Raw genomic sequence first — 26,820 nt, 5'->3', positions numbered from 1 at the left:
ACTCACCTAGTATCTAATGGGCACTTACTACGTGTTAGGGACTGCACTTGGAGCTGAACTAGAAGCTAGAACAAGTCTCTCAACTAACGAAAGAAGTGGAACCACAGCTCCATGAAACAGGAAACAAGTGGACAGAGGAAAGGCTAGTCCTAAGTAGATAGAATGAAACTTCAACTTGCAAACTGCCTGGAAGAGGTCTAAGTCAATAGGCAAATGTAAATCATATACAAATCTGGTCAAATGACGATGCAAATATTTGTGTGGTCCAAGAATAGCCCTGAGAAGATTATCCTGGGACCTTTAGGTTTCTTTTCCTAGTCTAGAAGGATTTGGACTCTAATATTAGGCTTTACCACTCAAGTCCTCAAAACCAAATGTGGAAACCACCACAAATTAAAAATTGATCAAATGCACTCAGCTCAGCTTCCATAGTGCACCCAAAGGCAGACTCCTTCTAGTATAGTCATTTTCAGGGAGCCATTTACTCCAAACCTGCACAAACCCATGAATGAGGTTGGTACCCTAAAGTTGAATTGTAGTTCTCTGAGGAAACCCACATGGGCTGCTGAGACGCTGGTAGCAATGCCTGCTGTGACGATCACCTGCAGAGAGTCGTGCCCCAGCACAGGAACACCTACTTACTGTGCCTCTTAAAGTTTTCTTAAACAGCACAGTTGCCTAGATGTCCATTTTCCTTCACTCCAATGTAAGTTGTATTGGAGAGTCTCTGTCTAACCCCCAGCTTCCTCTCCACCCTTCTCTGCCCCTTCTCTACCTGGCTCTGGGCTCAGGGAAGATGACCTCTAAAGAATGTGTCTTCTGTCCTTCCCTCTGGTTCACTCATTATGGGAAACCAATAAGAAGTTTTCCCAGCAGAAAACCACAGGGTCCTAGCCGGGTTCTTACTCCCTAATTCCCTCACTGATAGACTAAGCTTGCCAGGGTGTCTGCACTTCCACATGAGACCACAGCTCCATCAGGAGACACTCCCCCATTGTGGCCTTGAGATGTGGCAACTGCCCCCTCTTTTGCTACACTCTGGTGCTTCACTATCCCAAATCTCCTTGTTGATCTGCTTCAAAACAGACACCATCTGCTTGTTCCCATCGGGTCAAGCCTCCAGCTTTAAGCAACACACAAGGAACAGAAGTCTGGGTGAGGTCATAGGCCAATTATCTGCCCTCCCCCTAAAACCCAGAAATTACAGGTCAAATTTCCAAGCCATGCTACTTCCTGTTCAGCAAGAGCTTCCAACAGGCCAATAAAATTTATCAATGCAGGTTTCCTCACTCTGCCCCTCTTCTGCAAATCGTCCTCTCATTAACTATCCCTGGTTACCCCGCTTTGGATGTGCCTTGTGCCTTCTACTGGGTCCCCAACTCATACAGGAGTCAATGAGAGACCTTCCCAAAAAAAATTTTTAAATAAATATTCAGAACATGATCCAGCACATGAACAGGTGATCATTAATATTCCATACCATAGAGAAAGGACTTATTCTGGTCTGGAAAAATTTTAAAGCAAGTACAACTAGTTACTAGTTGGTCTAGATGCTCTCAGCAGAGATTTGTGTTGTTTTTAAATCTCAGTAATGCGCCTATGGAATATCTGGTCTAACAATACAGCTTCCTAATGAATTCTCCAGGATGAATTATTTGCAAAGTGTGTCCCTAAGCAACTAAAGGAAGTGAGCTGCTATGTGGATTTATTGACTATGACCAATTAAGTCAGCAGGACATCTGCTGATTCTGGTTGAGAACTAGGTTTCAGACAATGGCAAAAATAAGTGTCTATTGAGGTCTCAGCTTATTACCAAAGGAAAAAGGTGGGGGGAGGGTGGGGAATGCAGAAACAGCATATAGAAGCTTATTTAAGAACAAATTCGATAGCAAGGAGGTATAAATGTAGACTATTCAAAGGCAACATCATGTCTTTAAACTTAGATTATAAAAGGAAGAGGGGTTAGAACATAGCTGCTTTACTTTGTTCCCCACTGGAGTCCATACTAACTTGCAATGATATTAGAAAGTAACAGTAACTCAGAGTTTACATTGAATTCATACAGCAATACCATTCACAAAGCAAAAGTTAAAAGAGGTTGCAAGAGTCTTATATTTTCTTTAGCAGATGTCTTCATGAAAGAAGAGTACAAAAGTAATCAATAAAAATGCAGAAATAAAACTCAATAGTTCCTCATATAAAATGCTGATCTGACAAATACAGATGCATTTGAGGGAGAAAAATATGAAATGTAGATGAAGTATTTAACCAACTACAGTTGCTTTTAGTGACTAAGTTCTCCCAGATTGAAACATGATTAGCAAAAAAATGAGTTAGAAGGAAAAAGGAACCTAATCAATAATTTATCTTGGTAGGTCACACAACTGGGCTGGTACAAAATGTTTCCTCTCCTCAGTCTTCCCTCACCATTAGTGAATAAGGAGAGTGAGTTCTGCTTTGGCCTCGATTCCACCACCTTTTCCCTCTTGACCTCTACTCAGAGGTGCTAAGACCCTGCACAGGAAGGCGTGGGCAGTGAACACAAGCCCCGACTCCTGTAGAGCCCTCAGCAGGGACAGGAAGCACATCAGCAGTCCACATCCCCCCAAGCTGGTGCAGACTGAGATTTAGCTTTGCATTCCTGGGCTTAGTTTTTGGAAGACCAGAGAACAACCCCCATGGGACATCTCAACTATCTCTCTAGTGTTCTGTTCCTTGTCAATGTGCTTTGTACAACCAAACTCCAGCCTCAGTCACCCTGCCAAGTATAGGATGTGCTCACTGAAACAAGGACATATCTGTCAGAGACTGTGACACTGCTTAGCCCTAGTCTACTCATCTCCCAGGGGCCTCAGGTCCTTTTTCCTCAACCTACACCTTTTCCTCCCATACCAAGCAATTGGCTGAGTCCAGCTGACTGCAAATTGATTGATTACCTGGATTGGACACTTGAGCCAACCATCCCTTAGTGGGGGATCCTGCCTGTTAAATTCATCTAACCTGGTGGCTCTTGTGTACAGACCACCCAGCAGTCCCTTGGGGACTGTACCCAGCTTATTCCCCCATTCTCTGTATAGTCTCAGTACAGACATGTCAAAGTTACCCCAAATCTCCTTGTTGATCTGCTTCAAAACAGACACCATCTGCTTGTTCCCATCTGGTCAAGCCTCCAGCTTTAAGCAACATACAAGGAAGAGAAGTCTGGGTGAGGTCATAGGCCAATTATCTGCTCTCCCCCTAAAACCCAGAAATTACAGGTCAAATTTCCAAGCCATGCTACTTCCTGTTCAGCAAGAGCTCCCAACAGGCCAATAAAATTTATCAAAGTGTCTCAACCTCACTGATAGGCTAGAGTAGCAGTTGAGGCCTATAAGAGTGAAAAAAAATTAATTGTGATTAAATAAACTGCTGTCAGGGAAACAGAGGAAAAAGGAGCCTCACTGCTGGTGAAAATGTAAATGGACGCAGCCTTTGAAGAGCAATGTGTTAGTACCTACTGTTAGTGGAAACATTCATCTCCTTCACCCAGTGATCCCCGTTCTGGGGATCTAGTTTGTTGAAATAAAGACAGCACTAGATAAGTAGAGATGCTTACGCAATGTTTGAGAAGGAAAACATAAAAACCAGAAATATAGGAAGTACCCATCAAAAAGAATGACTGGTGAGCAGCAATGCATCAATCTGCAGGATATTATGCGGCTGAGTCAGATCTAGACCAGAGTGTACAGACTGCCGTGGGCTGTTATTCAGCACAAAAAGCAGGATGCAGAACAATTTAAAACCAATACCAAGAGACACGTGAGAACAGCATGTGTGTTTATATATGACTGCATGACCATGAAGGAGCTACACCAGGCCACCAACACTGGTGACCCTGTATATGGGAGGTGACAGTGACAAAGTGACAGCCCAAAGGTGAAGGGACTAGTTAAGCAAAAACAGAAACAAATACAAGATTTTTTAAAAACAGAATGCATGGTGTGACTCCACTGATGCAAAATTGTGCAGATGTGTCTCCATAAAGACATATGAAAGTCTAGTCAGAGAAGCATTCACAAGAAAAGTCATCGCTGGGTAGCTTCTTCACACCATTCCTGTACTGTGTGCATTTTTACAAGAAACATGAATTGTTCAAATAATAAGAAAATACCTCCCAAAGCTATTTTACTTTTTTTTAATCCTCCTGTATTTCCTACTCTGTTGTTACCCCAAACTCAGTACTTTTAATAAGCCACATTATTACTTTAACACATTGTCTTTCGTTTGAGTCCATGTTTGATGTGAGGGTTCACTCTTGGGGTTGCACATTCTGTGGCTCTGGACAAATGTATAATTCTATGTATGGAAGTGACACTGGCACAAATGTATAATGACCACCACCATGATATACATTAGCGTTTCTCCACCCTAAAAACCCTGTGCTCCACCTGTTCATCCTTCTCTCCTCACCAAACCCCAGCACCCACTGATCTTTCTATGTCTCCACAATTTTGCTTTCCCAGAACATCATATAGCTGGACCCATGCAGCCTTTTCAATTCCACTGAGTAACACCACTAAAGTTTCCTCCATGTCTTTTCATGACTTGATAGCTTATTCCTTTTCTGTTTTTAATACTCCTAGCTTTTAGAGCTTCACTTTGTCTGAGGGATTCTGCACCCACTCTCTGCTCTGGTTCTGTCACAGACTTTCAGTCTTGTGTAAGAATATCCTACTGCAGCCTTGGCCACACAGCACCCTGTCCCTGCCTATGACTGCCCAGCCAACATCTGCCCGCCCCTAGTGTGCGGGTGGGGAGCCTGGGGGGAGATTGGACATTCCTGCTTCACTGCAACATTCCCTACTCAAAGCTACACTCCATGGAAAGGGCGAGCCAGACTACTTCAGAACTCTGCCAGAGGCATCCTGACCATTTGGACGAATTCCTCCATCTTTCTCCCCCTCTCTACCTGTCAAAATGCTTAGACCCATACAAATGCCACCTCTCCATGATGCCCCGTCAGATGTGGCCTTGATTTGGAACTTCATTGTAGACATCTGCCTTATGTTACAGTTATTACCACCTTAGACTGTAAGATCCCTGAGGACTGGGCCTTTATCTTACTTTTTATATCCCTTCTAAGTCCAGGCACAGTGAGTGACAAATAGCTGTTTAATAATATGAATAAAATTAAATACAACTGGTTTCCCTAAAGAGTTTCTGAGCACAGGACCAAAAATATCCTCCACATTGCCAAGGGCAAGAAATTCTCTGATTTATGAATTAAATATAGTCTATACTTCTCTTTTGCATTTCCCCCATGGCTTCCTACCCACAGGCCAGTTCAGTCCTTATTAATACCTAAGATGGCTAGGGACAGAAAATATGCTGCAACATAAATTTGAGAGTGTGAGGGAGCACTGGGGAGTGGTAGAAATGACTGGATTTTCATGTGCTTTTCTTTTTTTTTTTTTTTAAAGATTTATTTATTTAGGGCCTCCCCGGTGGCACAGCGGTTGAGCGCTGGGCTGCGAAGCTGCCCGCAACCTCTGCAGCACTGGTTCGATCCCCGGGCGAGGGTCCCACATGGCGCACAGACCTCTCCTGCCGCCCGCTGCTCCCCTCAGCAGTGTACTTGGGTCCTTCTGCCTGTTCTGCTCCCCACCCTGGCTCTGATGAATTCTCTCACCCTCCCGCGCTTCTGACTGCACCCAGTGCTTGTATAAATAAATAAATTAATCTTAAAAAAAAGTTTAAAAAAAAAGATTTATTTATTTTTACAAGCACTGGGTACAGTCAGAAGCGCGAGATGGTGAGAGAATTCACCAGAGCCACAGCAGGGAACAGAGCAGGCAGAGTGATGAGATACACTGCTGAGGGGAGCAGCGGGCACAGCAGGAGAGGTCTGCGCGCCATGTGGGACCCTCGCCTGCGGCCAGGGATCGAACTGGTGCTGCAGAGGCTGCGGGCAGCTTCGCAGCCCAGCGCTCAACCGCTGCGCCACCAGTGGAGGCCCCTCATGCGCTTTTCTTTATTTTTTCTTTATTTATGCATACACGAGCTGGGTTTTAGGCCAGAGGTGTGGGGCGAGGGGGAGTTGAGAAGATTCACCAGAGACACAGTGGAGAGCAGAGCAGGCAGGCTGACTGAAACACACTGCTGTGGGGAGCAGCGAGCCAGACAGAAGAGGTCTGCTGCGCCATGTGGGTCAGCAACCTGGGTGAGAAGCAAACTCATGCTGCAGGCTGCAGATGGCTACATAGTGCTGAGAATTAACCCCTGCACCACCAGGGAAGGCCTCATGTGCTTTTCTTTAGATGTTTCTGGTAGGATAGATATAAACATCTGCTGGTCATAGCAGCTGCTATAAGAGAAACTTCCAGACTGAGACAGCTCCATGTGTCATACTCTGAATCAGACTAGGACCTAAACTACACTATCTTTGGAAATAGATACATCGGGAGCACAGAGGCCACATCAGGCATGCATTTATGGGTGAGCTGTATGGCCAAACTTCAAAGCAGTTGAAAACACTTAACATTGATGGCTTTGCATTCTCCATGTTAAGTCCCATTGACAGGCGGGCAATCCTGTCAATCCAGCAGGGCACTGAGCAAGGAGCAGGAGCAAGTGCAAGAGGCCACACCAACACTCTTTGTTGCTTCTTTTTGGGTTTCCCTTCTAGAGATGGGTCAAGCACCTTTGGGGGCCTGAATACTCACAGCAGCACCCAGCAATGACCAGACACCAGACAAAGTGCAAAGCAGAGGCAGGGCAGAGGGAGAAGAGGATGGAAGGAAAGAGAAAAGAATGTAATATACAGGGGAGACAGAAAGTGTCAGTTTTTCCCTGATAAATATCTCACATCCTTCCAAACACTTCTGCTCCTTTAAAATAAAAGAATCCCAGCACTTAAAGGGAAGAATAGTTTCATACTTCACTGCTCACAGTGGTGAGACAACCACTGCCCTTCCCATAAGCTATCCTCACAGACCTTCTAACATGTTCCCATTTGTCCTAGTCAGCCCACAGAGACCTGAGCCACTGTCCACACTGGGTCTGCTAGAAATACAGGTGTAATCACCATTCTCCTGCACCCCCAGCTCAGATGTGCAAGCAGTGGGTTGCAGGTTGCGTATGCGTCTACTGCTTAAGCAAATTTTCAGGACTCTCCAGGTTTCTCAGACCTTTGCACCAGAGGCTGACGCTGAGCTTTGCACAAAACCTCAGCCCTCTAGTGGCCATGCATGAGCATTACGATTCTGCAGAGGGGTTGGGGGGAAAACTGGATCTCCAACTGAAGATAAAGCTGTTTAGATCAATCAAGGACCTCCTGAATCATAAGGAGCAGCAGCCAGGAGAAATCTCACTAAAAATGATGCGAACACAGGGAAGTGTTTAAGGGTTATTAGGATGCTTTTTTCCTCCCTAGAATTGTAGAATTTGTTTCAATTCAACAAATATGTCCTGTATGCCAGGCAAGATGCTAGAGCCAAAGGGTCTTCAGACACCACCAGTTCAGCCTCGCTCTCTCTGGGTTTCTGTACTCCATCTCCATAGCTACCACCCTAGATCTGAAATTTCCCAGGAGAAATATTTAGCGCCTCTTCCACACATTCACTTGCCGAGCACATGTTGAGGGCTTGCTGTGTGCGGGGCCACACTAGCTACTGGGACAATGGATAAAAACAAGGTCGACTGAGATCCTGGTTTCATGGGGCTTTCCACTTAAGAGGTCCCTGGGGTCTCCTAGGCTCTACAATTCAAACAGCCCACAAGATTGACCAGGGTTGCTGCTAACACCCACCTCCTGATATGGAGACACTAGAGTCGCCTGGCCTGGCCTGGGCTCTATCCCCAGGTACCCTGAGGCTGCCCAGCCCTCAGGAAGGCAGGCCTTCCCCTTATTGACCAAACCCCTCACCTGGTCTGGCCTTCAGGACTCACTGTCCTGCCTGCTCACTCCAGTCAAGCTGACAAGTGTGATTACATTTAACATCTTACTGCATGTCCTCCATGCCATAAGTATAGATGAGCCTCCATGCAGATGTAGCTGGAACCAATGTCCAAAAGACACTGCAAATCAGATGCTCTGTGGACACAGTGACCAACACACTGAAGGTAACTGCTTGTGTTACATCCGTTTTCTCCAACAGTCTGCTGTGGCCCTTAGGCAGGCCTTGCTTCGTTCTTCCTTTTAATTCCAAGGCTCAGGATCCTTGGGAGGTCCGGGATCATTGTGGGATAGATGCGTGTAAGGACAGGAAAACAAGAGCTCAAACTAAAGTGCAAACTCCAAATGTACCTTCAGCCACAAGACCACAAGAGGCCTATCGACGTGTCCAAGCTGCCAGGTCACAACTGCTTCACAGTTGGAATCAGGGCCCTTTGGGAGCCTCAGGAGAGGACCACATCTTGACTTTTATGTTCAGCTCCATTAACAAGATGTTATCATACCCAAAAGGTATGACAGAGCAGAGAGGCGAAGCACTCGAGGGTACAGAGCCGTGCTCCGGAGTCAGGCTGCTCTGAATCAGTCCTGCCCAGCCACGGGCTATGAGGTTATTAGTAGTCCCCACCTGCCAGAATTCCTGAAGCTTCCAGACTCCACTTTCCCATCAGAAGTTAATGGCAAGTTAAATAAGTTGTCGTTTGTGAGACTGTGACATGAGCTACCTTCCTGTGCCTCCATTTCCTCATCTGAAAAATGAAGATAATATAGAATCTGCATAATAGGACACTGCAAGGATTACATGAGCTTCTGCAGTTGGAGAAATACCCGCTAGAGTAGGTATTCAATCAGTATGAGCTCTCATCACGTGATGACTACCCTTCACACTCTTACTCAAAAGAGCAATAGAGGTGAAATACTAAGATCTGACAAAAGCCTATGTTCAAAATGAGCATAACTAACCCTCTCAAACCAGAATCCCCCAAAGCTGGAATTAATCTGAACTTTGTGAAAGTTTCCTGGCGATTTCATGCACACAGTTAAGTTTGAGAACCACTTGCCTAGGACGCCTGTAAGGAACATCCTGAAAGGAACAACACAAGATGCAGGAGGAATAAAATTTACAGCTTTTACTAGTGTTACAAATACAACTCAGTTTTCATCTCTCTTCAACTGTCCATCATCAGAGAAGGTGAAGCGCAGGGAGAAGAGAGATGGCGGGGTGCGCTGGCCGCAGTGCTAGCCTCACGTGATGTGCTGCTTCTTAAACTTTCTTGGCAAATCAAAAAGCACCGCCCCGGTGCACCACCAGCAACCTATTTACTTTGCTATAACTACGAATGGGACTGTGGGACAGACACCTTCAGAAATTCTTGGAGATGAGAACAGGCCAATACCCCTATGCTATGAGAGTTGCTAAGGAACCAGAACGCGATAGAGACATGACCAAGGGAAAAGGAAGTGTGGGGTGGGGAGAAGCCGGTAGCTCTGAGAGTTGGCTGTCCTTATTTGAGATAAGCAGAGTGCTCAAAATAGACCCTGAATCCAACTGAGCTGCCTGAGCAGACCACGCCTCTTAGCAACATTTTCCACTCAGACATCATTATATTGATTAGCCACAGGACTGGTGGATCCTGGCTTCCTTGAGCGCCTGAGAATTTGAAGTTCTGGCCTGAGCTGGTATCTGGAAGGGAAAGCAAAGGCCAGAAGTTGCCAACAAGACCCTGATTCTCTACCAAAGGAATTAGGACACATCTATTCTCTCTCTCCTCCTCCTTCTGCAGGTTCTGGTCCTGTCCTGCAGGCAGGGACACATCACCCAAAGCAGTGATAGTGAAGGCAAAGATAAACAGCTGGGATTACATCAAATTAAAGAGCTTCTGCACAGCAAAAGAGACAGTAACAAAAACAAAGAGAAGCCCCACCAACTGGGAGAACATTTTTGCACACAACAGTAATGATAAAGGACTGATCACAAAAATCTGCAAAGAGCTGATGAGACTCAACAACAACAAAGAAAATAATCCAGTCAAAAAATGGGCAGAAGAGCTAAAAAGAAATTTCTCTGAAGAGGAAATGCAAATGGCCAACAGGCATATGAAAAAATGTTCAACATCACTTGTAATCAGGGAAATGCAAATCAAAACTACCATGAGATACCATCTTACACCAGTGAGAATGGCACATATTAAAAAAACTAGCAACAACAAATGTTGGCGAGGGTGTGGAGAAAAAGGAACTCTCCTGCACTGCTGGTGGGAGTGCAAACTGGTCCAACCACTGTGGAGAGCTGTGTGGAGATTTCTGGACCTACTAAACATAGAGCTTCCATATGATCCAGCAATTCCACTCCTAGGTGTTTACCCAAAGGACACAGAAACATCAATTCCAAAGAACACCTGCACTCCTATGTTTATAGCAGCACTATTTACAATAGCTAAGCTTTGGAAACAACCCAAATGCCCAAAAATAGATGACTGGATCAAAAAGATGTGGTACATATACACCATGGAATATTACTCAGCATTCAAAAAAGATAAACACATGCAATTTGCAGCAACATGGATGGCGCTGGAAGGGATCATGCTCAGCAAAATAAGCCAGAAAGAAAAAGAAAAATACCGGATGGTCTCACTCATAGCAGGAATCTAGAAAACTTAAATAAGGGACCAGGAAAATGAATAACTATAAGAAAGTGAAAATCGGGCCTCCCCGGTGGCGCAGCGGTTGAGCGCTGGGTTGCGAAGCTGCCCGCGGCCTCTGCGGCGCCGGTTCGATCTCCGGCTGCTCCCCGGCCACCAGAGGAGGGTCCCACATGGCGCGCAGACCTCTCCTGCCGCCCGCTGCTCCCCTCAGCAGTGTACTTCGGTCCTTCTGCCTGCTCTGCTCCCCGCTCTGGCTCTGGTGAATTCTCTCACCCTCCCGTGCTTCTGACTGTACCCAGTGCATGTATAAACAAAAAACAAACAAATAAACAAATAAATAAATAAATAAAACATGCCTCTATAAAAAAAAAAAAAAAAGAAAGTGAAAATCAAAATCAACAAAAAACTATGAACCAGAGACACTTTTTGGGGGGTTGGGGGGCGGGAGGGGAGGGATTGGGGTCAGAATGGGGGGGGGGTTGCAATTGTATGGGGAATATAAAAATAAAATTTATTATTTAAAAAAAAAACAAAAAAACTTCATGCAACGTTAGATGCCATGGTTCTGGGGTGGTCCCAGGCCCCTCCCCTCCGAGGCTCTGTCACCACCTCACCTCCAAGATGCCATGGTAGAGACTTCAGAGCCCAATTACATAGCAAACGAGCCTCTGAGGCCTTGGGGAATAAAAGCAAATATAGCACATACAAAGCCAAATAATTCAGTGTAATGTCTGCCAATGTCAACTATTTCATGGGAAATGTGTCACCTCCACTGTTCACAATCAAGCTCCACCTTTGGATCAGCTTTCTTCCTCCACCTTTGGAACAGCTGCTTAGAAAATGGCAAACAGTGGCCCTCGCCGCCCCAAACAGCTCCTGCCCTTTCACAACCACTCCTCCATCCCTGGTGTGACCACACAAAGGGGATCTTGGTAGGTGGTGGCTGACGTCCTCCATCAGCACCCAAATCTTGTCCCTGGGCTCCCTGCCACCCCTACTCCACAGATTAAACAGCACAGTGGGTGAGGGGTTTCCATTTCACCTGCTCCTGGTCCCTGCCCACCCTAGGCACAGACACTAACGAGCAGAGAATAGCTAGAAAAGGCAGTGGGGAGGCTGTGGATAAATAAATAATTCAGATGATCACAGGAACCAAGAGACAGAGTGCTGAGAGTCTGAATCACCAGAGCGCACGTGGCTTCCCCAGCCAAACTTGACACTAACATTCTGTGCAAAGGGCTTTTCTAATCAGCCTTTTCCTGACACCTCAAATTGTATCTTGGGCAACTGTTGCTTAAGGGCGCAGAGTAGTGCGGTGGCGTGTGAAGGGGCAGATGGGCTGCTCAGCACAGAGCTGAGAGGGGCTTCAGCTGTCACCATGCCCACCCCCTTGCTTTACAGATGGGAAAAGCACCCCAGGGAGGTGGGCTGAGGCTGGTGAGTAGGGAAGGCAAACACCTTGAGCAAGCACATGCACCGCAGGGGGGTCACAAAGCAAAAGGTGTTCCAGCCTGCTCTCACATGACACAGAGACAGAAAGACACTTCAGGTTACAAGACAGGCAGGAGCTATTGTCCCGTTCAGCTATATCCCACTCCTATTCAGGTCAATAGGACTTGGAGGAGGGAAACAAGGGGCCCTGCATAGGTCTGAATCACAAAATCATCACAAAATGATGAGATTTCCTGTATTTGAAAATATGCCTAAAGGAGAATGCTAGGAAGTGGCTGTCAATTTCCTGTTGAAAACAGAGGTCAAAGATCAACATTATTCACTGAGCTTTCTATCAATTACCCATTTGATTTGCCAAGGTTCATTACTGGGAAGGAAAGTCAGTTGGGAGATTACTTTCTTATGGAGGAAAGAATTCATAAACCAAGCAAATAAGAGAATACGTTTCCTGAGTAAAACAGTAATTATTGCTCATTGTTGTTATGTGTATATACATGTATGTATACATGCATATATGTCCATGTGTGTATAAGCATATGTATATACATGTGTATGCACATATACAAATATGCATAGCATCTTGAAGATATGAGGGAGCCATGAGACAAAAGAGAAAGCAGTGAAGAAGAAACACATCATGGAAAACTGCCTGGAGGAGGAGGAACTGGAAATATGAATTGGTAGGAAGTAGGACTCAAAGGAAATACAACTACAAGTTAGTGAAACAGATGCATGTAAGGACAGGATAAGCTTGAGTGCAAAGGAATAAAAAAGTGATTAACCTTATTTAACATATGGCTTTAGAATAAGATTCAAGAGTAATGGACTGTCAGAATGATCTCCTAACCCAGCAATTCCTGGAGCTTCCTAATATTTGCTCGTGTGTCTGAATCACCTGGGAGTTTTCCCAAACAATCAGGGTCCAGAACCCTAATCAAGACCTTCTGAGAAATACCACCTAAAGGGTGAGGCAGCTGTAGGAACCACTAACCCAACCACTCCTCCTTTACAGAGCAGGAAACTGAGGCACAGAGCATAGATGAAGCTGGTAAAATCAGGAAAGGCAATCTGGAGGACAGTTCTAGAACCCAAATTCAGAAGATGGGACCTGACATGACATGGGAAAAAGAATCCACCTGTCAGGTGGGTGGGGTTCAGAGGGTCTCTGCTGAGGCTCCTGGAGGTTCCAGAGAAAGGCTAATTCCATCCAGCCTACAGACAAGCTAAGACACAGCTCTGTCCCATCCCTTGCTTCTTGAGCCTCTCCCTGTGGCACTTGGGTCTCTGCCTGCATCCTCTGCAAACACTGCTCGCTCCCTCCTTAGAGGGTTCAGCATCTCGAACAGCCTGTCCAGCCTCACAGAGGTGGTGTCTGGAGTCAAAGGTGCACATGAGCCCTGCCAGGTCAACGGGCATCTTGGCATCTTCTTCACAAGCATGGCTGCAATGCCTTCTTCCTGACTCATGGAGTGAGCTTTTTCTTCCCTTTATAGTCTGGACAGGAAATATTACAGTTATACTCAAAAGCAGGGTTTCTATCTTGGAGAAGCGATAAACAGGAAATGCCACTTGCTTCCTTTTTCTTGCTTTCCTATTCATCCATTTGAAAAGCACTGAAACCATAAGCAAATCTGACAGTCCTCTGCTAGGCAGGGGTCACACTTGCCACTGCAGGGAGGGGAACCAAAGAGAGGGACTAAGGATCCAGGTGCAGAGGCAAGACGTCAGCTGGCCAAAGGGATCAAGTGCAAGCTTAAGAGAGGAGGGGTCTGGAAGGGGCCGCCCAGGAACACAGCACCTAGCACAGTCACCACCCACGGAGAGGCTGGTGGGAGTAACTGTGAGCCTCAAAAGCTCAACTGGTCACTTGATAACGAGCCAGCCATGACCTTGCTCATGACCTCATGTCCTTTAGGAGTGTTCTGAGTCAGAGGACAGACCCCATGACAAAGACGGTTTATAAAAACCTTTTAAAGGAATTGCTGGGGCCCGGGCTAACCCGGCCCTAAAGTGGCACCACCATAATGTCTTGAACCGAAGTGTGAAGGCAGGAGAGAAGGGGACCACGGATTCAGAACACTGGTAGGAAGAAAATACCAGTCCCCTTTCTTGTTTGAGAGTTAAAGAAACAGCAGTCCCAAGAGAGATGAGTAGACTTGCCCAGGGTGGTTTGGGGACAGGCACCCAGAGGTGGCATGTTCCTGCCTCACTACTCTGAGTCACGGCTGCAGGTGTGTGCAGGAGCCTCTGTTTACAAGCAAAGAACTCAGTGCTCAAATACAGATAAAGGAAACTAAGATTTTTTAAAACATTTCTAATTCGCATCTTTCTCTGGGCTGCTACGCTTTGTCTTCAATTCGGGGCTTGAACAGATACTCCACATGTGCCTCTTAATTCAATCAACGTCATTCTCTTTAGGCCCTTCTAGAAAACAACCAAATGCACGAAATCCGATTAGTGTTGTGTAGGAAATATGAACGCTTAGTGCGCACAGCTGTGACGACCAAGTAGACGCATGCGCGTTCTTTATTTCAGTTGCTGTAAAACACAGAAGGCTGCTCGATGGAAATCCCTGACACTGGAGCAAGGACTCTGGTCGGGGGATTCAGAAACCTAGAGCTCTGCTCTGGGCTCTGCCGTCAACGGAGCTTGTGGCCTCTCTGGTCACTTGGCCTCTCCAGGATTAAGTTCTCACTTCTAAATGAGAAGACAAACCAGATGATCTTTGGTCCCTTGAAGAACCATCATCCAGGACTATGTGATTATGACTCTTCCTCTTTCATTAATGTAAGTCAAGTTAAAACAAATCAGCAAACAGTAAACCAAACCCACCCAATCCTACCCCATTTCCAGAAGTCAAGTCAGTTAAATGCAGTCAGTGTGGAGCACCCAAAGGCCCCCCAACAGCACAGGCTGCGCCCTTGCCCCCAAATCTTTTACTAGCTTGGGTCTCAGTTTGTTTCTTCTTTAATAAAATTTCCGCTTGATATTTTGACATTAGAAAGGAAAACTGAAGAACTGCAGGAGAACATGAACTAAGAAGTAGCTTCCAACAACCAAATTCTGTGTGGGGGGTTGTCAGGTGCTCCCCTCTCCATGGTGAAGATCCTGTTCCAGGCCCATCAATTTGCTTCCCGGCTCATGGGATTTACTTCTGGAAAAGAGCATGCTGCACCAGCTTTAATATCCTGCCCCGACACTGTTTCTGGATCCTCTCTAACAACCCTAGAATGGTGGAGGAGCTAATTTTAACAGAGGTGCCAGCATGCAACACAGCCCTGAGCCAGCACGTCACCTCTCCCCCAGGGAAACAATTGATGCTGCTTCCCATTTACAGAGCAAAATAACTTCTTCTGCACAGTGGCAGAAATTGCCAACTTTGCTAATTATAAGAGAGTGCGGCCTGCTGGGAAGGCAGAGGGGGGCATATTAAGTGGTACTGACAGGACTTGGGAAGGGGCCCCCGTTTCTGGCTCTGTATAAGAGCAGGGAATTGAAATTGAGCACATCTGCTCTACACAGTCTACATGTCGGGTGAGGAAGGGTTTCTGGGGTAGTGAAGGGAACTTGGGTGTACGATTTGCTTTTCTAAGAGGAAAAGGAAGGACTAAGTCACACTCATCCTCTAGAATCTGAGACTACACCGGCTGGGGGACACCAAGCTGACAAAGTACTACTGTTCTTATACTTGATTCAACAACGGCTGTTTGTTTCTTCTAGGCGAGCAGGTGCTTTGCTAGATTCCTGCAAAGCCCTCATCCAAGTGGATTCTGGGAAGCTGGTAGGCTCAGAAGGACAGGTGTGTGCCATAGAAGCATGTCACATCGCCTCCATTGAACCTTGGCATGATGAGAAGATGGAGACTGATAAAGGGGCAGTGGACAGTCATCACTCTGTGGGGAAACAGTTCAAGGCCACAGTCCAGTAAGTCCAGCATCCTGGCCAGAGCACAGCTGTTCATCAAGCTGAGGATAAAGATAAACAAGACCTTTTTCTCAACCCACACAGAACAACACATCACAGGATCTACTGCAACAAAAAGTTGACCTTTATTTAGAGAAAATTTTGCTTTCTCTGAAACCAGGTGAGGGACAGGAATGAGCATCTGTGATTTTTCATTCACCAAATAGTGATGCCCTTCTGATTTCCTCTGGTGAATTACCTTCCCCCTTCTAGTGCAATCCTGGTGGGAGGATAAAATCCAGGTGACCATCCTTCCTTGAGAGAGACAGGGGGGCTGAAATTCCACCAGACTTTTGCTCCCTGCTTGGGACAACCTGCAGGCAACAATGACCCAAACTGATCCCCTTCATCCCATGGAATAATCAAGGACAGAAGAAAGCGGGACAGTGATCTAAATCTAGGTTATTCTGTTGTTTCAAGTCTTCTTCTTCAGACTTTCTATCCATTCTCCAGGCACTCCAGTTTCTATTCCACAAATCCCTTTTTTAATTAAGGGGGTCAGATCTGATCTCAAAGAATCTTAACTGATATACTCCCTACAGAGAAATCTGATTCCAAATGCTCAGGAAGTCCACTGGAAAAGAAAAACCCTGTCAGGAGAAAGGGCACAGAATGAGATGCAAGTAGCTAGCAGAAGAAGAAACCAGAATTTGGAGTGGGATAGGATCTTGCAGGCCACATGAAAGCAAAAGTTCCAGGGAGACACAGGGACTTTTCTAAAGCCAAGGAGCAGTTTGCTGGAGTGTCACTCAGCAGCAGCAGCCGCATTAGCCACCAGCCCCTTCCCAGGGCATGCCTTTTGGTGCTAAAACTGCCAATCAAAGAGAGAAAAGGATGTCAAGAGCAAACACATATCTCTCCAGGCATTTTCCACAGTCAGCACATATGCCTTGTTGGCCTCAGCTCAATTCCTTCATCACTCTCTAGAACGTCCAAGAGAAATTATCCCAGGCTAAGTCACAGTCCATTTGCAATAAAGTGGCTTGGAGTTTCACAGCATCTGGTTCTGATGCCTGAGTCTAGAAACAACTCACGTGTTCCAGAGACCAGTTCCCCCCACCCGCACCCACTCAGTGCTGCTACCAATCCTTTTCCAGCGTCCCTCCCCTCCATCCTTGCCAAGTGGCAGCTTGATGCCACCACCTTTCAAAAGCCCCATCAGGCAAAGACTTCCAAGCCCCATCCGATAGCCTGCTTAGGAGCTCTGACAACGAGGACAATGCAAATTCTACAATATTTCAGGCAGGCCTAGGGGACTCACTAGCCTGTACCATTTTCCCACAAACAGGGAGGGCAGAGAAGGGAAACAGGACAATCTGTATAGTTCTCAGTGCAGACTTTAGAAAGAGTTGGCACAAATCTGTGCTCTATGGCCTGCCCACCACTGCCCTTGAAGCCCCCAGGTAGGGGTACCTGCAAGAGAACATGGAAGCCAGATATGCAGCTCCACATTCACACATGCTGGACCCCTCTGCCAGTGACACAGGAGTGGATGCAGTACCCTCAGAATCCATCTCCCAAGAGAGGATCCTTCCCACATCCAGGCCTTCTACCCCCCAATTCCTATTTCCCAATCTCTGCCTTCTGGGAGACTAGTTAATCATTTGACTGTCTCCATACCCATGACCCTTGAATGCAGCTGCTAATTCTTTTTCTTAATAAGGTTCACAGAACACATTTAAATACTTTTTATCCAAGATACAAATGTCTGTTATATGAGAGACCATATGGGCCGCTATAGCTAGCCGGTTATGTTGCTATCAACTCTTTTTTTAGGGTTCATGAATCAGTTGCCAATAAGGAAAAAAAAGTAAGAAGTCAACTCCAAGACTCTGCTTTCCTCCCCTGCACTTTTCCCCAGCAGAAGAGCTATAGCCCATCCTCAAAAATGGATGATGTGAACACAGTCAGTACAGATGCCTAAGACTGATGCTCTGGCAAAGTCGCTTCTGGACACATGGGGGAGGGCAGTGGTGTCAGCGAACCTCCAGCCCGTGGGCCCTGCAGGTAGGCTAAATAATATAGTGCATCCTGTGCCGAGCTAGGATACATGCAATAAAAGGAATAAAAAGAAACCAACAACAATAGAAAAAGAAAGGAAGAAGGAAAAAGAAAGAGCAGGTTGTCAAGGCTACTGCCAGGAACTCACCAAACCAAAGACTTCTGAACCCGCTGGCTGGTCAAGAGCATGTGCTGGGACAGTGGCAGGGAGCTAAGCTCTGAGTGCTAAGTGGCAGGTCACAGAAAGGAGACAACATGAGTGGCAAGTTTCTGTCCCTTTGAACTTCATATCAGATACAGTTCTCAGGTCACAAGCCTCAAACATTCTCAAACCTAAACATTTCAGGAAACACAACTAACCTCACTCTGATTAAATCCCCCAAAGAAATGACTGTGGCCATGGAACTACCCATGGGCAAAATCCAAGAACTGTCTCCAGTAAAATCTGTTTAAGGAGTATTTACAGCCTCTGACTACTAGGGTCTAATGCTGCCATGACAAAGTCTTCTGTAACTGTTTTATTCGCCTAAAAGACTTGAGGACTCCAGAGCAATGTAGGAAAAAAGATCAGACATTTAAGCAATGAGTAAATCTGGGATGTTTGGGATACTGCAGTTGGTTCATCCTACCAGAAAGCAGAGAAACCCACAGTGGCCAGAGGGTCATGAAAGAGTAGAGTTTTTCAGCTTGTACAACTTGAGGAGCTACAAAATATTTAACATAGGATTACCATTTGATCCTGTATTTTCACTTCAGTTATATACACAAAAGAATAAATAGCAGAGCTTCAAAGATATTTGCACACACAATTCAGGAGTTAAGTGTGTACTTGAAGTTTTCAGTGACTTTTATGGGAATTAAACAGATCCCAAGTGCCATTAAAAGAAATGCAGGCCAGTCTCAGCTACCTATGTTAGGATGCGGAAACCCTGGCTGTGGAAGATTCCAAATGGTAACCACCTCCAGTCCTGCAGATCTGAGTTTATAACTCATGTATATGAATCAGCACTTGTACCAGGGCTGACTTCAAAGCTCTTCTCTAAACTAACACAGTTCACTTTCTTTTCCTAAGGACTTCCAGCTAGTAAAAAAAGGAAGCAACTCAGAAGCAATGTGCAAACACATCAGCCTAGAATCTAATATCTGCCTGTTCTATGCCATAAAGATGCTAGTTACGTGTGTTTGTCAAGAGCTAGGGGAAGGATATATTTCAGAATAACCCACAATCAAAGTTCAGAACCACAACATGGTACAGTCTGCTTCAAGCATAAAATCAGCACATAACCTGCAAGCCAGCCATGTGCTCTGCCCTGGGGCACATGGGCTACAGCCAGCCTGACAGCCCTTTCCTAGGACAGCAGTTCCTCTTTGGTGGCTACTGTTCAGAGCCTCAGCCCAGTGGGACCTGCTTCACCTTCAACCAGACTCACCTGTCCCCTTTGGTGTCTCCCATCAACTGAGGAGTAACTCTGCTATAACCAGCAAAGTCCAGGAAGCCATTCATTGCACAAGAGTTTGTCAAGCCTGGATTAGCTACAGCAAATTGTCCAGATCCTGAATTTATTCTGCACTCACTCAACTCCAACTACCATGCCACCTCTGAGCTGAGTGCCAAGTGCTGAGGTCAGTTTCCATCTTCACGGGGTTTCTCGTCCAGGCACAGAGACAGACACAACACATGTGTCTAGTGCAGACCAGGGCATGGAGGGACACACTCAGATATCAGGGAGAGAGCAGGGCTTTCCTGAAGACAGAGGGTGGCACAGAGCTAGTCAAGGGAAGATTGTTTCTGGGAGACGGAACAGCCCACTCAGATCACTGCGAAAAGTCGAGAATGGCTGATATACTGAAGAGGTTAAGCAATGAATGGGGTCCTGGTACCGCAGGCCCTTTAAACTTCGTAGGTGAGAGTCCATAAAAATGATTCACAGAGGAATGACAGAATACCCTTCCAGGTGCTAGAAAGGTAACTCTTGGCAGCTATGTTTGGGGAAGAGACTGGGCTGATTATGAATTCAGGTGACGTTTAGCCAAGGAGGCCAGCTTGGGGTCACCATACTCTGAGGAAGAGCAGGTGAGTGCCTGGCTGAGGCAGGGTCATGAGCAGGGGTAACTGAGGGAGATGTTCGGTAACCAAAGGAAGCATGGACAGGATGGGGGCGGGTCCCGCTGGCCTCTGCATCCACTGCGGTTGTGAGGAGGGACAGGTGTTGAATTTGGAACTGACTGTGGGATTTGGGGTAAGATTTGGGAGGATGTGGACAACCAAGTCAAAGCCACAGTCTCTAAAAGCACAAACTGCCACTCAGAGACTGGCCAGCAGGAGGCCGAGAGCAGAGTCCAGAAAGGTAAGGGCACAAAGATACAAATGACTCAAAAAAAAAAAGGTAAAAAACCAACATGGCCCCACGCTAACATTTGCTAATTCCAGATAGTAGATGCAGAAGGCTTTTTCAATTTCTGTATTAAAAAAACTTCTCTGTATGTTTCATGTAATAAAAAAGAGGGAACAGGAAGCAGGGCGTAGGGAGGCCAACTTGTCTGAGAGCAGACAGAATGAGTGGTCCCAGGGCTACCTGGGAACAAAGGGGCTTGGCTGTAAACTTAGAGCTCAGAAACTGTACCTGGAGGCCAGGAGTTGGGGGGGGGGAGGGGACGGGCGGGGTGGACCAGTAAAAGGCAGTTGTTGAGGACACAGGAAGTGGGTAAGGGATGTAGCAATGTCCTCTAGGAAGTAGCGGAGGAGGGATCAGACAGATAGGAGGAGAGACTTTGCTTCCTCTGAGCTGAGAAGGAAAAATTATGGGGACAGAATCAGAGGCATTTGGGAGAGGCAGAATATTGGGGTGTCCCTTTCTCATTGCCTCTCTGCTCTCCATGAGGTGGAGATGAAGTCACCCACTGAGAGGAGGTGGTAATGAATCTTTGGGGAGTTTCAGGGGACTCCAAGAAAATGTCAAAGATGTAGAGCAGTATTGTGGGAGCTGAAAGAACTGGCCAGGATCACACTGATGTGTTCTGAGCAACACGGAGGCCTTCGTCTCAGCCTGAACAGCCCTGAGCCTGGGCTGACAGCACAGACAGAAATGAGTGGATTTCTCAGGAGCCAAAGGTTTCTCGGTGGGAGTCCCAGAACACAGCAGCAGGGAGCAAATGGCGAGAGCAGGTGGAGGACAGGGTTATAAAGGCCCTAACTCAGGGCACAGAGTGCAGGAGGGAGCGCCGGGGGCTCCTGGGGAAAGGCAGTCCCAGTTGTGGGGCTGAAGGAACGGAGTAGCCCTGCAGCGGCAGTGAGATGACCAAAAGCCCCAGGATGAGACAGGATGGGGGGATGTGGCCATGAGCAGATCCCTGGCCTGGGGTGGAGGAGGGGAGGCCAGATGACAGTGACAAGAAGGTGGTGCAGCTAGAAAAAGGAAGGCACCGGAGGACTCTACAAATGTCCTGGGCAGTGAGAAACAGCAGAAAATAAGTCCTGAGAAGGCAGTGGGGGGGGTGGGGGGGACGGGGGGGGGGTGTTTGTGGTTGTAAGGAGAAACACCAGGCAGCCAGAAGGGCGGGAAGCTGGTTAAGTGAGGTCACCAGGAACTGACTTCAGGGCCAATAAATGTGGACACTCCAATTACCTGGTGAAGGCCACATGTAACAGTCGCTGTACATCAGACAGTGTGCCGTCAAAGTCACGCATCGGGCCAGGGCCTGATTGTTTTAGGTCATCTCTGAATTCTGCATCCTTCTCTTCGCTCTTAACACAACTGTGGTAGAAATACAGGAGTGTAAGCCAGCACTGCTCCCCAAGCTGTGCCTCTGCAGGAGAACTAGCCCCTGTCATCCAGAGGGGACTCTGTACCCCACAGCAACGGCCAGTCTTCTTTTGTAACAGCTAGTTTCCAAGGTTTCAAAGTGCCAAGCGAAAGCACAAAGCACATGCACCCATACTGCCCAGGGAGCTGTCCAGGGAAGAAATTAGAAGTGAAATCAGAAGTGAGTTACCACGTCAGCCAGAACTGTGCCAAGCCAGGTGGGAACAAGAATTTATTCTAGGAGCTCTTTATGCCAGGCGATGTTCTAGACTCTGGAGAAACAGTGGTGACTCAGAGAAGGTCGCTGCTCTCTTAGGGCTTCCTCCCACACTGACTGTGAGGCACAGAGGATGAGGGGGAGAGGGATGGAGCAAAGAGAGGGAAGGGAGGATGGCAGTGCACACATCAGAGTGAGATGCCAGAGGAGGGGGGAGTCTCAAAGGGAACAAAAAGTAGGCACCCAGCAAGGCATGACCAATGAACTCAGGCCTCCTCTGAGTAGGCCAAAGTATGGTCTTCAAAGAACATGTATTGTCAAGCCCAGGCATCCGACCATTTCACATAATCCCATTTTTTGTTCCCAGATGGACAGTTTGAGAAACTGAAATGTTCACTCAATTCCCTCTGGCTCAGTCTGTGACAGGCTGGAACTGTCTGAAACTCTGAGATAGTTCATCTAGCAGAATGGCCTCTCTGTAAATATGCTTGTTATCATCTACTGGGCCCCTATAAGATGTTTCAATAGCAAAGGCAGCTGTGAATCTAAAGAAATATTGTTGGGAATTAATTTTATTTGTATGCTGTCCAAACTCAGAGATTTTAAAAGTGATTTTAAAAAATGACTCTATATATTTTTTTAAAACTTCAAAATTCAAAAGTTGGAAATCTGAAATAACTGGTAATGAATCTTTGATCTTTTCAAAGAATGGCTTCATCTGTGTTTATATAAATGAGCCAGTCAGTAGACAGGCTCAACCAAGCTGGAGCTGAGAAGAGTTTGGGGAGTAAACATTGTTCATTTCACACTGACTGGAAATAGACATCAATTCACATCTGAAACCCTTTCATGCACTTTTTTTTTCCCATGGAAGTCTCCATATGCAATTTTTTAAAATATACACATACAGAGTGACTGGAAGAAAAGACATCCAAATCTTCTCTAGAGAAGATTAGTGATTTGTTCCCTCTATTTTCAAAAGTTAGGCAATAACTTGTATCATTTCAAAAGCAGAAAAAAACTGATTTTTTCAAAAATGAAATAGAAATTCCTTTTTTTAAAAAAGGAAATATTGTATGTCACCTTGTTCTTATAACCCTAATCAGAAAGTTTAACTACAAGTATTTTACTGTCATCTTTTCTATAGAAAAGTAATCTTTTCTATAGAAACATTGTCCACTAATCACCAAAGTTAAACAGTCCAAGGATTAGAGTTAGAAACAGGACATAGGCATAAGAATCTCAGCTCAAATCCCAACTCCAATACACACCAGCTGTGCAACCTCAAGCAAGTTTCAGAACCTCTCTGATTCACTTTCCTCATCTGTAAAATATCAACTGGAAGAATTGGATGGGCAGTTAGAGGACATGTACATACAGGCAATAAGAGGCCTATACATATGCAAAGCTACAGAGGAAAAAAGTTGTTTTATCTGTGTCTCCCAAAGGTGACAAGTGTACTCAAAGATAGTGGCAGATGTAACACAAATTATTAATTTGAAATATTTCTTTTGAAAACAAATACAGATAAATTTTCAAAGTAAAAGACAAGACTTAAAATGCTGTGCTTAGGGTCGATCACCTCTAAATTTGCTTCCAGTGGAAAGGGAGATAAACAATAAGAGGCACATCAGAGAGATCCTAAGTGCCTACTATAGATAATAAATAGTAGCTACCAGCATTACCCTCAGTGGGTAAGTACCATAAATAAGAACAATGTGCCAAGGCAGTGGGCAGGCCCTATAACTGCTGTGTACTGTTAAGTGCCCAATTCCTGCTGTAAACTGTGAATATATGCTAAGCAACCAATATGGCTCCCCAGAAATACATAGGAACTATGAGTCTGGAAAGAGGCAAGCACACTCTAACACAGAAGCACCTCTCTTACATTTTGGTTGAAATAATGGCCATCCTCTACCCAACAACCACACATAAAATGCCAGCATTGGAATGGATGCAGCTCAGATTTCCTTTTGTAGTTCTCAGGAGCCAAAGCAATGTGGTGAAGCTCTGGGTTGTCTGGTTTGGAGAGAGGGAAAAGGAAAGAGGAGGGGCTGAACTGAGACATGGGAACTGTTACTGTCATATGAATTAAAGAGCACAAATTCCTTTTTATTAGAAACTGGAATCTTGCCCCTTTCTACTGGAGAGCAGAGGCCAACATGGGATGGCAGCAATGCCTGGTTTTGATTAAAACATCTATATTAGCCAACCAGTTACACAAACCATCCATTCAATTAATCTGCTTTTGAATTATTATCTTCCCCTGAGTGAGAGAAAATTATTCCTTTTGTGGTTACCTGCTCTGCTTCAGGGGCTAGGTCAGAGAACTCCAGCCTGACAGTTTGGTTCATGCAAAAATGTAAAGAAATAGTAAAATGAAGTATTTCTTGGAGAAGGGGAGTCGTTAGCCTTCCAAAATGCAAATAACTCCCCAAATCCAAAGAAGCAGAAAATTCCTTCCAAACACATTAGCAGAGGTCTATTGCACCTTTGGGCTTATCTGTCTGGCACCTCTCTTTCTTTTAATTAGGTGAAGTTTCATTTTGCCTTAACAATTGCTAACAAAGGCTTAATTCTCTGCCATAGATGAGACCCAGCATTCCAGGGCAGAGGGTGCAAAATCACTTCTCACTTGTAGGACTTTTGGTCAGCCTTGAAATTCCTGTATGTGGGACTGATAGCACCTTAGATTTAAGAAAAAACTCAGGGATCATCCAGGGCAATGTTCTCACTTTCCAGATGTGGAAGAAAGTCTAACAAGGGTCTGTTCTCCGGTGATGAGGTTAGAAGTCTTCCTCCTCCCTGCTTCCCGCTCCCCTCTGTGGGACAACCTGGTAAGAACTCTAGCTGTTTTGTTCTATTGCAAGATAAACCCTCTCACTAGAAACCTGCATCTCACCCACACTGCAATTTTCTTCTGGTCTTCATTCGGGTGCTCTATAGGGTACTCCCTAAGATCCCCCAGAACAGCCAGGCCTGGAGAAATTCACCTCATGGTCCTTTCCTGTCACTGGGTCTGGCTGGGCAAGGTAAGGCTATTAACTGTGACAGACAACTCACTGCTGTGCTCCTTCTAAAACCCTTGACCTTGCCATTCTTCCCACCAACTCCCTGATGATGATTGAGGTTAAACAACCTCAGAGAAAGAAGTCTTCAGAGTTCCAGCTCAAGCCGCTGTCAAATGCTGCCATCCTTCCTCCGCCCTGTGTGCTCCTCTTTCTAGTCAGCATTCTGCCCCCATCCCCACACCACACCTGCAGAACTGGGACCCAGCACGACTGCCGCACAACCTGGTGTGGCCTCAGGTAGGGAAGTCAGACAGCTCTTGCCTGCTGGGGATGCTGGGGGCCAGCCACCTGTAGGGGGTGTCTTTCAGGAGTTGGATGGCACTGACCCTGGGGGCGCCCAGGAAATTCACTCTCCTTGGCCTCTGGGGTGTGACTTTCCTCCACAGCCCCATCCAGCCAGGTCCTCTGCAGGCTCCCCGCCCCTCGCTTTTTTCTTTCTCACCGTCCTTTCCTTTCGACCCCCACTACCTGGCTCCCCGCCCGTCTCTCCCTGCTTCCTCTCACAAGGCACTCCCGGCATGTTTCTACTGTGTCTCCAATTATGTCTAAAAGCAACCCACCACAGATGCTGACATTTTAAATGTTTAGTTGTTATAGTTACTTGACTAATTGCCGGGCCCAAAGGCGGCCTCCTTCGCCTCCCGCAGACAGGAGAGAAGGGGACAGAGGGGGTTGGGGGTGAACGAGGTTGTAGCCGTCACTCCCCGGGGCCAGGAGGCACAGCCAAGCCCGGACCCGGGTGTCTTGCCTCGGGGACTCGCGGCGCCTGGGCTTCGGGGGCAGCGGCCGGGGCGCCGAAGGTGTGCCCTGTACCTCCGCCCGCCTCGAGACGCCGCGAACAGTCTTCTGCCCCGGGACAGGGGAGCAGCAGCGGGACCCCGCCGGTGCGCGGAGCCGGTGGAGGAAGACGGGTGGCGTTTTAAATAAACTGGGTACCGGGTGGCCAGGGGCGCGTTCGGGGAGGAAAAAAAAAAAGTTAGAAGCCTCTGCCGGGTACTCACGTGCCAGATGGCGAAGAAGATGAGCGCAGCGCACAGCACCAGGGACAGCATGTAGCAGAAAGCAGCGAAAGTGAAGGCCATGGTCGCAGCCCGCACCCCAATCCCTCCACACACAAGAAGCCCCTGGAAGTCAATGGCCTCTCCAGGACCTCACCCCTCAAAGGGGGCACAAAGGAGCCACGTCTGCACCCTCCCCTCGAAGCCGGTGGCTAGGAGAAGTCACGCCAAGCAGGGACAGACTTGAGGGTCAATGAGCAGGGACAGGATTCCCGCGGCTCCGGCGACCCTGGCGCCAGCCCTCCCGCGAAGACAGGAAAGGGGGTGTCGGGCGTCGTTGGTGGCAACTGTCCCCCAAACGAAGAAGAAACCAAATCAGTAGAGAACTCCTGCAGATTAGTGCCAAGCAGAGAGCCCTGGAGACAAACTCGGCGAGGGGTGCGAGGACTCCAAGGAGGACCGCGCGAGCAGCTCTCGTGCCCCAGGGATCCCAGGGGACGGCCCTCCGCTGTCCGCGCCCACGCGCAGGAGGCGAGGCGAGGGTGCGGCTCGGGCCCCTCCCGCGCCCCCAGGGCGCAAACCGAGAGCCTCGGCGAGGTGCCTGGGAGGAAGGACTCCAAGAGCCTCCCAAATCCCAGAGCCGGCAGCGACTCTTTCCCGAGAGAACAGGCCGTCAGATGGCCCGGGAGGGCCACGTCCCCTTGGCCCCGCGCCCCGGAGGGGGCTTCCAGGGCTCCCGT

General features: G+C 47.0%; 1 protein-coding gene across 1 annotated transcript in view; it reads right to left on the bottom strand.

The window, feature by feature from the left end:
• The window catches only part of CNIH3 (cornichon family AMPA receptor auxiliary protein 3), an 84,741-nt gene extending 58,172 nt beyond the window's left edge, over positions 1 to 26,569 (bottom strand). The window contains exon 1 of the mRNA XM_037510179.2: positions 26,084 to 26,569. Within this exon, the coding sequence (XP_037366076.1) occupies positions 26,084 to 26,164 (81 nt within the window). The 5' untranslated portion in view covers positions 26,165 to 26,569. The remainder of the gene's footprint in view (positions 1 to 26,083) is intronic.
• Positions 26,570 to 26,820: the final 251 nt, after the last annotated feature.

Source organism: Talpa occidentalis, unplaced genomic scaffold, assembly GCF_014898055.3.
Source record: "Talpa occidentalis isolate TD23 unplaced genomic scaffold, MPIMG_talOcc4v2.1 talOcc4.14, whole genome shotgun sequence".
In the NCBI taxonomy this organism is placed as follows: Eukaryota; Metazoa; Chordata; class Mammalia; order Eulipotyphla; family Talpidae; genus Talpa; species Talpa occidentalis.
Note: the sequence above shows the minus strand (reverse complement) of the source record. Positions and strands in the feature narration are given on the sequence as shown.